Source organism: Rhynchophorus ferrugineus, unplaced genomic scaffold (assembly GCF_030347505.1).
Source record: "Rhynchophorus ferrugineus isolate W39M unplaced genomic scaffold, kcgeb_rfMv2 rfM6, whole genome shotgun sequence".
Taxonomy (NCBI): Eukaryota; Metazoa; Arthropoda; class Insecta; order Coleoptera; family Curculionidae; genus Rhynchophorus; species Rhynchophorus ferrugineus.
Window position 1 is genome coordinate 26077335 of NW_027472585.1, and position 14737 is coordinate 26092071.

General features: G+C 29.9%; 1 protein-coding gene across 2 annotated transcripts in view; it reads left to right on the forward strand.

Annotated features, from left to right (window-relative positions):
• Window positions 1-1716: 1716 nt before the first annotated feature.
• LPCAT (Lysophosphatidylcholine acyltransferase) overlaps window positions 1717-14737 on the forward strand; it is a 55116-nt gene continuing 42095 nt past the window's right edge. For both annotated transcript variants that reach the window (XM_076408012.1, XM_076408013.1), the window contains exon 1: window positions 1717-2126. In XM_076408012.1, the coding sequence (XP_076264127.1) occupies window positions 2016-2126 (111 nt within the window). In that variant the 5' untranslated portion in view covers window positions 1717-2015. The remainder of the gene's footprint in view (window positions 2127-14737) is intronic.

The following is a 14737-nucleotide window of genomic DNA, read 5'->3' on the forward strand; positions in this document are numbered from 1 at the left end:
ATAACCATGATGGTTAACAACAATCTTAGTTAATTGTACACAATAACAGTATCAAAATAATTTTAACGGACAATCCTAACAAATAATTGCTACAGCTGATAGATATCAGTCATACTAAATACATGTTGATAACAGTCATAAACAAGCTAGAATGAAGTATGCTATATATAATGTAATGTACTCTGTGAACAAGCTGATTATTTGAAAAAAAAAACAAGTTGGCCAGCACAAAATAGAAATAATAAATCAAAATTATAGAGAAACGTAGTAATTCTGAGCATCGTGTCTTCACAAGTAAACTCTTGTGCATGCAACGACGGTTATTGTGTCTGCGATAACTAGGGTCTAGGGTAACATCATTTCCTACAAATGCAGCAAATCCCACAAATAACAAAAAGCGGTAATAGTTCACATCACATCATCATTGAAACTTTTTTAGATATAAAAGATCCTAAACAGAAAAAGTTCTAAAATATCGATTGACCGGATTGTAAGTACCAGAAATATTCGATACGATTTATAATTTCCTTGAATTTAGGTGTGCTCAGTAAAATCTTAATTTACAACAAATTAATGTATTAACACTGTAGTGTTCTGGTTAAATACAACAGTATCTATTGACCAAATTAAGCTACTTAAACAAACTACTTACAAAAAAAACTACTTAAGTTAAAGTTAAGCGTAACTTATGCACTATACAAGTTCGTGTGGTTTGTCCAGTAGGTGTATTGCTTTTCATTTGCTGTCATTTAGTTACACTATTTCTTGCTTTAAGACAAAATCTTTGATAATTTTGAATTCCATTTGATTTCGAGGTCATCGTGCGGGTCTTCGTTAGTTATGTAGCAATAAGCATTGGTAAATAATCAAAGAACTTTATTTTGATAGCGTTAGATCACTAGATGGTTTGATGTTTTAATGCAACTCAACATTTGCACTCCACAGGTCCAAAGCGGCTTTATGATTGACTGATAATCTCCTTGACCATCTCCTTGATCGAGAGGACTTCATTCAACTTATTTAAGGAGTATTCGTCTAACCAGTGCAAGTTCTTTAATTTGAGGCTTTACTTCCTATCTCACTCTCGTTTCTAATTTAACCTACCATCAAAAGGTATACCGAGATATTTAGCGGATGCTGCTTGAGGAATCGGCTATCCGTCCAGTAATATTATAGACGATTTTGGTGCTATTAAGCTGCATTTTCTATTCTCCAGTTCTTTTGTAGATCTTGTTGACTGCCACTTATAACTTTTCTATGACCTTACGCCGATATGTCTTCTATCTTAATAAATTTCCTTGAATGGCACATGCCTTTGTCTACGTTAGAAAACAAGAAGATATGAACAAATAAAAGTTTGCTCTTACACATGACTTGCAATCATTAGATTACCGAATTATCTCATTAAAATTAATTTATTAATAATATTATTGTATTTACTGTAATAATAATTATTCATTACTTCAACATATTATTAATTTTATTTAAATATTTAATGTTTTTATTTCCTAAAACTTTTATACTTTAATTTTTTTTACTCTACTAATTATTTTAATTTGATAATGATACGGCAACGCTTCATGTAGGCAACTAAAAAAACACGACGTCATAGTGCCATCTATAGAGACGCATCGGGTATTACCGTGCAGAAAATAAAGCAGTGAGGAAGCTCTAGTTTTCGAGTCGAAGGCGCTGCGGAAATGAGCGCAACCGGCCAGTCATCGATCCGCTACTTTCGCCGACAATGGCAATGCGTCATTGCCGGTTTTACTGAAATTTCTCGCGGTTGCGGGTCAACTTTCTCCCTTGGCCGTGGACGCGCTGACATTCGCTCGTCTCCGTCGTGGCAACAGAGACCCCTCTCAGGTATACCACATTCGCCAGGCGTTGATTTATATCCGAAGGGATTCCATTTAATCGGTTTCTGTATCCGCGTTGGTTGCGCCTCGCAGTGGTATGATGTGCGTGTAAATTGACTCTGATTACGTTGAATACTCTCGACAACGCTACACAACATGAACGCGAAATTTGCCGCTGAAATTTCGCAAGTCGATTGCGACACTGAGCCGCTACTTAATCCCTTTGTGCACCACTTGGAGCTGAATACCACCTATGAGAAAATTAAGGTGAGTCCCTGATATTGCGTAGTCGGGGTTGAAACAGATAAAAACGTTGTCTTAAAAATAAATAAATACCAGTATCAATACGATATCTAGGATTAATCTTGAAATTCGATATATGCACAGTTTGTTTTTTTTCTTCTGTAAAGCTACCATGAAGGAACATCGTCCAGTAATAATAATATTCTCAGAAAGAAAGTAGTAACATTGTAACCTACATTTTTCTTCGATTAAATTTCCATACTATTTATCGCTTTTCACATATACGTGACATAAACATTTTGAATAAATTAAACCATTTTACCTAAATAAAAACAAATCAACGTTTTTTAGCAAACACCATGTTGTTCGATAAATTATTTGCAAATATGTATCTATTCATCTAAGTTTGTTGTCTTTTAACATACGCTCGATGGGTAGCAAGTCCGTTTTCGAGCGTGATTGATTATAACAGTAAAATAGATTCAAATTACAATATACATGAGATGGGTCAGATGTATATTTTTTTATTTACTTTTAATTCAAGATTCCCCATTTTATGTTTGTACATAAGCAAAGTTAAATATGTCTCCATAAACAGATAATATTTAATCGAATTAACCATCAAAACAATAAAACAATGGAGTTGCATCATTGTTTTTTTTTTGTTTCTGTTTTCAATATTCTGAGTAATTTTATTTTAAGGAATCTTGAAAAAAAAAAGAATATTTATACGAAGAATTAAGTTTTTATTTTTTTAAATTAATCTCCTAGAACGTCAACAATCTGCCCGTGGGCAATAAGTATTATTATATGAGTACAACTTATAATCTAAATCTTATTCTAGATACTATTTTAACTTATTTCAAAGTCTTTCGTAACTTATTCTAAAAACTATTCTAGCTTGTTCAAGAGATTATTAAATCTCACTCTATGTGTCTGTTAATCAGTTCGTATGGGAGTTTGCGTTTGATCTTACGCACTTCACTATCATCAATATTAATATCACTATTAACCATTTGGCGAGTGCACTAAAAGTATTTCAGAGTACTTCGCACTAATACTCCGAATCACACTCGTTATGGGTTCTATGGGGATATCACGCTGAATCAGTTTGTTGGACACGTAATATGGGGCATCGACGATGACTCGCAAGACTTTATTCTGGAACCTCTGGAGGATATCTATGTTAGATTTGCTAGTAGTACCCCACAGTTCAATACCATAGGCCCAAATGGACTTGACTATTGTCTTATACAGCAAAACCTTATTATTTAATGATTATTTAGATTTACGCCCTATCAGCCAATACATTTGGTTTAGTTTAAGCCCAAGCTGTTTCCGTTTTGTAATTATATGTTTTTCCATGTCAAGAATTAAGTTAAATATCAATAGATTCCAGAACCCGATTATATTTATCGAAAATGTATTTATAGTAAAAATTATTTATTTATCTTTATAATACTCTCTCATAATTAAAACAACAACATACATTTAATTAATTAATGGACTGTGAAGTTTTCGAATTATAACCTGGGCATAAATATAAAAGTATAAAGCATAAGTATAAATATAATAAATATGTGCATAAATAAGAGTATGATTATAAACGGAATAATCATCCGATTCATGATAGGGAATGTTAGTCAAGCTAAAGATCTTGGGGCCTACTTCAACTTCACTTGGCTCATATAAATAACGTTGTTATTAAAGACTTAAAAGCTAAACAGAAAAACTATTACTTATCATATAAAAATATTTAAAAAATGATAATCAAAAAAAAATTTTACATTCAAGTTATACGATAAAAATAATTAATAACAAACCGATAGTATTCAAGAAAAATTCAACTTTAATATCACATATATTTATTATGTTAATTCCAATAATTTTTTAGATAAATTACACATATATAATTGTATAACGTATATATAATAATAATGTATAAAAATGTATATTTATAATATCAATATATAAAATTATTGTGAGTTATAATTTTAAAAAATATATAAAATATAAACATAGATGGCAAACATTATTATTTAAAAAAATATGTTGCAGTGACGCTTATGTGCTTATTTGCCGATTAAATAAGTACGATGGAACGGGACCTGTGTGATTATACTTTATCTAATTAAAAATAGCTTAACATTTATCGTAACGTAACGTAAAAATCATAATACGTGTACAGCTTATGTAAGTTGCAAAATATTTATATGAATATTAAGACATAAATCTTAAAAGATAAGGTTAATAACCGGTTATATAATTAAAAAATATTTGGATCATGTATAGGGTTTCTTTTATAAAAAGAATTGTCGATGTTGGCAGCCTGTGTCATATGTTTTGTGTAGTGATGTCTGTTACTAATGTTAAATTACTATGACAATATGACACCTTCAAATGATAAAGCATTAAAGCCAATAAAGATCCAACGATATATACCATTTTTTGATAAATATCTATGTTAGCAACCCACATGTGATTCCTTTACATTATTTCCTGCATATTTTGCTATTATTTATTTAATTTAAATGAAGTGAATTGGACGTAGATGATATGTAATATTAGCAAGATGGTCCTTTATTTTTTAGAGAGTTTTATATAATGGTGCACGCTCTATGATGGACATTGTACATGAACGTTTTGAAGTTATAAATTATATTGGGATACGTTCAAAAGTCTTAAAAATAATTCCACAAATGTTTCATTTTGTTTCGTCAACATCGAACTTACCTTAGAAAAAATCATATACAATAAACAAACAAAACAAATTTATTTGTTTATATTATTGATATGCGTATTTCGTTCCAGAACAACTTGTTTATACTTGATCGTATTAATACGAATAAGAATAAAACTGCCGGCTTTGTTAGCGCGGTGATCAAGGCGACAGGACGTTACTCCTACTGATGCGATAGTCGCGGGTTTGAATCCTGCTGAGGCATGGACATACTTTATGTTTGTGATTGTAAATATAAATGTATTTAAAGCAATAGTGGAAAATCTGACAAGGAATAACTATCCCAGTTACGCCAGTAACCCGGCTGGGTAAGACCGCAAGTCTTCTTGGTTACTGGTCAGTTAAAATATATAAATAAAACTATAATATACTTTAGGGTAGGTAATGTGGCTCGGTGATGGAGGTAAAATGAAATGAAACAGTGGTGTTTACATTATGTGACCGTTATTTATTGGCTATATAAAAAATGTGAAAAATACAAATGATAAAACGGATGGCAGAGGAGTTACCTGTTGACGAGACTTGGGCAGTCGATGGTGGCACGTCTAAACCAAACGCTAGTCGAGTACTGAATGAATCGAAATACCCTGCAATAACATCCCAGATAAACGTCTCGGGGTTGCCGCCAGCTATTTGTTGTCGGGTTCTAGTTGGCGCTGCTGGCACCCCGCCCGTGTTCAACATCTGGGATTATATTTCTGGGTATTTTGTAGACCGTTATTCCACCATGTAAAATTCGACATGCCTCAAGGTCGCTACAATACCTAATATATTTTACATAATTATTTAGATTTAGAATTACTGTTTCTATAACATCTATTATCTAATTAATAATTAAAAATAAATATCATAACACACATAAATAATTAATAATAATGGTACATATTTATGATATAAAATATATATTGTTTTATTACTGTCTTTAATAAAAAGTATAAATGTTTATTTTATTACATTGTAATATTTTGTGATATATTCTTATCCAAAATTTCATTTATTTGTCGCTTGCTAATATATTTTGTAAAGTAGAAATACATTTTTCAAAAAAACATATTTATTTTTGAACGTTTTAATACAAATAAAACACACGTTATATAAATATAACATATCTGCGTGAAAATAGAAATTTATAATAAGGGAAAACTGCAACTTGACAGACAAAGACAAATATGAGGAATCTGAAACAATTTTATAGATTTTATAATTAATTTATCATGTCAAACAATCTGTCTACTTTTTGTGTTAAAAGATATGGTAATTAATTGAGTATATGTTAAACACATTCATTAATAACATTTGTAATGCAATCGGTAAAATTACTAAATTTTAATTTAACTTTCTACTACCTTGAACTTGTAATGACACAAAATAACAACAGTGTCTGGTTTTCACTTCAGTTTAGTAATAGTAAATTTGCATAAATATTATTTCTGCAAAGTTCAGTAACACCGCTGTACCTTTTCGGTATTCATACGAGTTTCTATTTTCATTAAGGCGGAAGAGAAACTTTATAGAAGCAGGTATACTATATATTCCAGGAAAAGCCCAAAAGTTTATAATTACAGCTATGTTGATGACTAATAATGTTATTTAGATGATGTATTTCTAAAAATATATAGTAAACATTTCGTATGAACAGTGAAATTATAATTTGTTTAAGTCCTTGGTATAATCGAATTTCTCATGTTTTATGGCCATTTTCCAAGTTTGATATATAGATTGACTTTTATTGGAGTGTAGTCATGTCCTTAACGAAATATACTCCAAGAGCAATGATAAAGAGAATATTGAAAATAAAGTGTTGTTGAATGTAATAAAAAATTTGATATAAATAGATTAATAATTGGCAATATATAATAATTGGCAGCTATTATCATAACTTCACTGATTTTATGCAGTCCTTGATTCGTGTTTACTTTTGCAGTTATTAATTTTTGATCAATTGCTTTTCTTAGCTTATGAGTTTTAGGATTTCTTTATACAGCTTGTGCATGTTAGCGGGGCAGGTTGTTTTTCTTTCTTTATATGAGCTTTCCGGCGTATCTTCCCATTCATTGTTATTACTTATTGGGTCCTTTAATTCAAATGTCAACCCAGCCAAATAGAAACCAAGACATTTACGCAGAGACTGTATGTTGGTGATGATAGTATTGGACGATTGTAACTGATATAACAATTTTGAAAAAATACTAGAACTTTTATAGAATTGAACGGAGTGAGTATTCCAGACATACTAACAATGAAATGTTGTAGAAGTTTGGACAATGTTAAGTAACTATATTATCATAAATATACTTGGCAGGAAAATTAATAAATGCACGTAATACCATACATCTAAAGAGTACTCAATAATAACATAATCCCATTTGGGATCTGTGTCTTGTTGAAATCAAGTGCCCTATATTTGCAAGGACGAATTAAAATTATATCGATGGAAAACCTACTAAAAATGTTATTATGATGATTTGAAGATGCAAATGAGTTCGACAGGGCCACCGACATGTTAATTTTACATAGTTTATAGTAACTACAATACAAAAAAGGTTTAAATTATGTCCATTTGATCATGGATTTTCTTAACGTTTTAATTCAAAATTACCTCCTAATACTTGCGTAAGTAAAACACACAATTTTGAGAATCAAAATCACATTGTTCAATCAGTTACACTTCACCTCGTGAAAAATAGCCTATCAAACTATTTGATGTACAAGAAACCAGAAATTTAATATTGGCTTTTGTATATTTATTTAATATTTTTCTTTGTATTTTGAGTGGTCGTTCAGTAGTGAAACGTAGTACATATTCAGTGAATTCAATTAGAAGTCCATTTTCTTCCGTCTGGTTAAAATTTGAATCTTTTCGACGTTTGTACGACTAAACCCAACCCATTACATTAAATATAAATTTTCATATTATTTCTTAACAAAAAAAAAAGAACCAAATTTTTAACGACTGATACATAAATAACAAAAAGATATGTCCTAACTTGAAATGTTATCAACAATGTTATTTACTTCGATATTACGTTATTCGCCCCTTGCAAGATTTAATCACATTTCTCTAACTCTTTTCTGCCTTGAATACAAAATACACAACTTGTTTGGAATTTTTGTATGGATGTATAATTCTTATATTAGATGCCCTTACACCATCAATACCCATTAGAATGGTTAATTGTAACATACAATTATTAAAGTAATGTATAAGACCTGTACCCATACAAACCATCCAGTGTGACAAAACCACTACTTCAAGGACAGTTTTGTAATGTTTTCTTTTAAATAATTTTTTTCTGAAATAACTTTTATTCTGGATAAAGTAAATGCTTGTCATGTGTAAACATTATCGCAAAGTAGTTTTTCAAAATTACTCATCTAGCCTATCGCTGGATGGCCTCGGAACGTGCCTCCCGTTTCTCCGATTTGTAATTTAAATTCTAGACAGAAAGGTAGACATAGCGGTAAAAGTTAAATAAAAAAAATATATCGAAATGTATTGACATATTATGTAAATGAACTAGAAAGGTTCGTATTATTAATTATTAGAAAGAAATTTAATGCAATTTGTTTATCATAAACTACAAAACACGGAACACCGGCAAGCTACCGCTTTGGTGAAATTCAATCTACTTATTAGAAGAAAGTGATATCTGAACGACGTCGCTAGCCCATTATATTTTTCGCTTTTCACTTTTAAAAGCAAACACACAGCTACGACAACAAGCGGGGCGTGTCCACGCATCATTATTCCCTACAATATGTTCAAGCCAAAAATATAAAAATAATAACGGGTTATTTTTAACCTGGTTGATCTGTCATTTACTCTGTATAAACAAGAATATAAAATGAATTATTCATCACCTCATTTTCTGATTGATCGTAATAATTAATTTATAGATAATATTACATGAATACTTAAGTCAAAATCTTTTAATAATTGGGCTTCAAAAATTTTTATTCAGATTTCGTATAAAGTAGTTCACTAAATCGTCTGAACCGGCCGAATATCCCGTTAGTGCTCAACTCATAGGCTCAACAACAAAACTTATAAATAATAAAAAGACTATTCAGTGGTTTCGTTACATTTCATATAATATTTTAAATACCATTTGAATTTAAATGGCCATTTGAATTATATATAGAAGTCATTATTTTTAAGATAATCACTGAGATTAATTGCTTTATTCCAAAAATTTCCAAGTTATAAAAGGTGGGAAAAATTCGCTTCAATTTAAGTGTAAATAATAGCATATTATTTACCGGTTTGGTGGCGCAGTGGTAAAGGCGATAGGACGGTCATCCTACTGTTGCGATAGCTGCGGGTTCGAATCCTGCTTTGGCATATTTGTGCTGCTGGTCGTATTTTTATGTTTGTGATTGTTTCAAATTTGGGATTGTCCTAGGCATGAGTGTAAAATCCGACAAGAAAAGTGATCCCAGTCACGCCAGTAACCAGGCTGGGTAAGACCGGATGTCTTTTGGGATAAATTTTAAAGTTGGTAACTCGCCAGTCGGTAGGTTTAATGTTGAGGACCGTGGTTCGGAGCCCACGTTAATCTGTAGTTCCAGTCCAGATAAACCCGTAGTTGGTAAAAGGAGACTTTAAAATACATTTAAAAAAATATATATTATTTGCTTAAAAATAAATTTTAATTGAGCACTATTTCTCGAGTTTTCAAGTAGCCTTTTCGATATAAAATAATTAAGATAAATATTCATATTAGTTTGCTAATACGTGGTACAAATATCGAGATTTTTTAAAAATATATTGAACTTTAAAATATACTTAAAAAAAAATTTTTTTTTATTATTTGGTTAAAAATAAATTTTAATTGAGCACTATATCTCGAGTTTTCAAGTAGCCTTTTCGATGTAAAATAATTAAGATAAATATCGAGATTTTTTTCAAATATATGTATTACATTCCTATTAGCCGTTGCTGACTAATCTACAATTTGTCTTTGTATTAAATTAAATCTAGATATATATCTAGGAAGGCCCATCTACCCATATCTTAGTCTCTGGTATAATAATGTTTATGTGTTAACACTGCTGTTTTTTTGTTAAATGCACCTTATTGAACTACATTATACTACACAAGGTTATCGATTTATTCTTTTGAGTCTGTGGCCTGTCCTGGTATTATCTAAGAATTATATTACTTCGATCACAACCTGAGAATGGAGTTTGTTCTCATGTCTCCTTGTAATTCTGTTGATTTCCTAGATGACAGTCTGTATCTGTTGTTGTCTTCACGTTCTAAGTAATCACTTCTGTAGTATCTCGGTGCACCTACAATACTTCTAAGGACTTTGTTCTGGAAAACTTATATTGTATTTATGTTAGTTTTTGCGGAAGATTCCCGTAATTGAATTCCGTATGTCCATATAGGTTCTAATTAGCCTTGGAAACTATCGACTGAAAACAGTCGTAACAGTCGATACTCAAAAAAATAGCCACCGAAAATAGTAATTACTAATTTCAGTCAAATGCACGGTTCGACTGTTCTATTCAATTCGCGGTGTCAGACGAAGATGTACGAACCCTCTGCTGTATAAATTGTGAGAGAGGAAAGGACGGAGATAGTTGCTTGAAACAATTACTTTTATATGTGCTTCTATTTTCCAACAGTAGTATAAGCGAGACGGAGATGTATATAGTCCTTCACGTACTAACTTTAAAAAAGAAAAGGAAAAAAAATACTGAATACTATTAAGCGAAGTAGAATTAATTTTCTATTTTAATGTCCTGTGCTATTGCTATTTTCAAATAAAATACTATAATAAATATAGATTATACAATAGAACTTAAACAAAACCTAAAAACTAAAAATATGCAATAACCATAAATACTAAATTAATAACCTAATCATAGAAAAAAAACTAATTCATGACATAATTAAAAATGATCGCATAATAACTACTAGAGTTTTTTAAATAAAGTTAATGCTTTATTTATTATTGAATGAGAATATTTTTAACAAAAATCGAGAGAGTAATCGAAATATTACCTGTTATTACCATAAAAAGAGTCAAAAGTATTTTACTATTTATCATTCACAACTTTAAACTTTTACCCTATTACCTTAACAGTCTTGAAAAATATCGTTCCAAAATGCTGCTATATTAATATACAATATATTGTTATTTACAAACTACCAAAAATATCATAGAGCTTTATATATTACTTATAAATCTATGTAAGCATAAATTGGGTACATTTTTGTCAAGGTCGCCGTTAGGACGACAGATCCAAAACGTCAAAAATCAGTCGAATGAAACTAGTAAAAACAAAAATAGTAAATAAAAGTACAGGACTGAAACAGTCGATAGTAAATAGTAACAAAATCAGTCGGACCGAAATTAGCGACTGAAACATTCGATAGTAAAAAGTAGTCAATTACTAAACAGTCGATAGTCGATTTCAGTCAATAGTTCGAAACACTAGTTTTAATTTTAATTATGCACTGATAATTGTTTTTATATTGATTTCTTTTTTACATGTTCCTTCCAGCGACGTTTTTCATCAACACTCATTCCGAGATACATATAGCGTTGTTGCTATATGAAATTATATTATTTATTATTGTTGGTTCTTCTGGGGTCTGACTATACGAGAACTGTACATGTACAGATTTACTTTCGCTGTAGTAAAAATAATGAACTTTCCATAATTTATATCACCTATAGGATCAAAATACTAATAACAGCCCATAATAATATTCTCCGGAACAAATATTTAAAAACAATTTTGGATTTTCCTAATAGATGGCTTAAACGTCGTATGCATTAATACTTCTTCAATGTGACGCATTAAAATGACACAATTCTAAATATCCAGGTAACTTCGTCCTTCATCATATTGGGAGCTGGTATATTTAATCTCGCGACATCTTGACGGACCCAAATATTGTGCAGTTTTGAACCATGAATGGATTCCAAAAGATGCTTGATGAGTTTCGCGTGAGTTACACTAAAAATTTTAATATACCAAGACTTTATCTGTGAATTGATAAATTAATCAACAGGAAAACGATTGTCTTTCACCATGACAGTTCTATAATTTTTTCAGTTATTACAACACGTTTTTAATGGTTTAAAATTGGCTTCAAGGAGAGCTAATTTGATTTTGTTTTTCACTCAGAAAGTTCTACAGTAACCTAATTATGGTTTTAGCAGAGATATATCAAAAGGCTATTGATTAAAATGGCGCATATATTATTGCTACATTATTTTCCCACCCAAATATATGACAAAAATTACCATCAATAGTTATAAAACACATATTATTTGCTTTTGAAGTGGTTTAAAAACGATTTTTATGTCCTCATGTTTTCGTTTTAATAGTTAGTAGTTCATGGTCTCTTAACTGTACTTTAATATACAGTAATAGTTAACATTACATCTTTAACTTTTTACAAAATATGAATTACATGTAACCGCTATATATATTGAGTTCAGCAACCTGACTTCGTACAACCAGACTGGTTAACTTTCACTGTATTTCCGATAAGATATTATTGTTGCCAAAAAAAGGGGGAAATTGAAATCAGGAACTAAGTTTTGTTGAAAAATATTCTCTAAAATATATACAGGAGAGAGGAAGCTGATATAAAAATATTAACATCTTTAATATATTACTGCTAATTTCAAACACATTAACGTTAACCTACATAAGAGATAGAATATAAAATAGAATAGAACTGTATGTAATAAATCTTCATACTCGCTTAATGGCATATCCATTCGAATTCCATAAGAACTGGGTTTATTATGTTCGAAAAAAAAAAAATAGAACAGGTAGTACATTAAATTAATTGACTTATAAATTTAATGATATAATTCAAATTCATTTAATATTTTTATAAATTAGATATCTTATTAGAAAAAATCTTTTCTATTTCCATCTAAATTTATTCAAATTAAATAGTACAAAAAACGATGGAACTTTCAAGGACATTCAGTGCTTCTGTTAACCAATGATTGTCAAATTACAAAAATAATAAACTTTTTACAAGGATATGTTCCAGTCAATGAACATAACAAGAATAACTTAAATTTTAAACTGAATGCACAATTCGATTTATATATATATATATATATATATATATATATATATATATATATATATGTTATTGCTATATTAATCTGAAAGATTATTCTTTGTAAACATAACGAATTAAGGGATATGCTATTTTAACAAAATAATATTGTCAACCTTTTACATTGGATATTGTGATCTTATTTTGACAAGTAATGCCAATTAACCGTCCACATTCTCCTATTCAAACCGGCTTAGTAGCCGCAGTGGTTAAAGCAATAGGACGGACCCCTACTGCTGCAGCAATAGTCAAGATTTCGAATCCCTCAGGACACGCATGTGCTCTATATTTGTTTTTGTAATTGTAAATATCTCTAGGTCAGAGTAAAAAATAATCATGCCTCTCATGCCAGTAAGACCATGGTTCGAAACCCAAATTAAGTAGTAGGTCTAGTCCAGACCCCGATAAAAGAAGACTTTAAAGAATATATTAAAAAAAAACTTATTCTATTTCTCTCATTAAATTACTTTCACAGAATTTTATCTATCGACTTATGGTAGAAAATTTTATTTCATTCTGATAAATACATCAACAAAAATAATATTTTAGGATTTTATTCATAGCTAAATTAATATAGATATACTTAACAGATATAGTAATGACAAATTTATATTATTATTTATACCACTACTCATATATTTTATTGAAATTACAAATAGATAGAAATTCATATTTGAATCCTATCACTAATAGATACAACATGACAAGCAACAAGAAACAGTAAATAAAAATATTTATTCGAGGACCATTAACAACTAATTATGTTTACTTCGCGTGATCTTATATACTTTCGTTCCACATCCACATTATTGTTGATTTTAAAATCAACATCTGATATATAATATTTATAAGTAACAGAATTCATTGAGTAGACTGTCCAAACATTTTTTTAAGTGTGGAACGTTCTACAGCTGTGCATATATAAAAAAATAGTAATAACATGTATCTATTATACCTATTTCATTATTTATTTAGCACAGCATATTATTTTTGTACATTTAAATTCAACTGCGTTTATTTTTAAAGTAGACAAATTTATAACAAAACATTATTTAGATTCATTTAAACGAATATTCTGTTAACATCAGAAAGTACAAAGTTATCTATATGTTATCTATAATATTATCAACATCAGGCTCATAGACTTGAGATTGATCGTAATAATAAGACTGCAAAGATATTAAGAAGCACTGAATAAGCTTTTGCAGCTTCGCCTTTTCGAATACCAGTGAAGAAAAAGTATTTAATTATCAACCAATTGGAATTATTATACTAACCATTCTCCCTCCTTTTGTATATATCACATCACATATAAATGTCTAAAAACAGTTGATTCATCACCTATTAAACTGTTTGAAAGTTTGAACGAATCACCCTGTTTAAATTCTTTAAGCTAAAAGTGACAATTGGAATATGACGCAGCATGACCATAAGCTGCTAAATGTGTTGATGAACTTTGGCATCAGATTTTTTCTCACCAAGCAAAAAAATGAAAGTTAAAAATACAATTTTAGCCCTTCCATAATTCGTGTATGTATTCACTAGATAACTCAGTAATATTATATAAAATACTGTAACTTTATGTAGAAAAATGCGAACTTCATGGAATTTACGAAATAACTGAGATTCTTTAACTGTCGTTTATATTAATATTTCTCATCTTCAGTAATAGGTATCGTTCATCAAAACACATGTAGAGATTTTTATTTAGTATTTATTATTTTTAGTACTTATTTATATGGATATGGACGACAAGAATAAGGTTGAGGTCAAGGTTATTTCGGAAATAGTAAA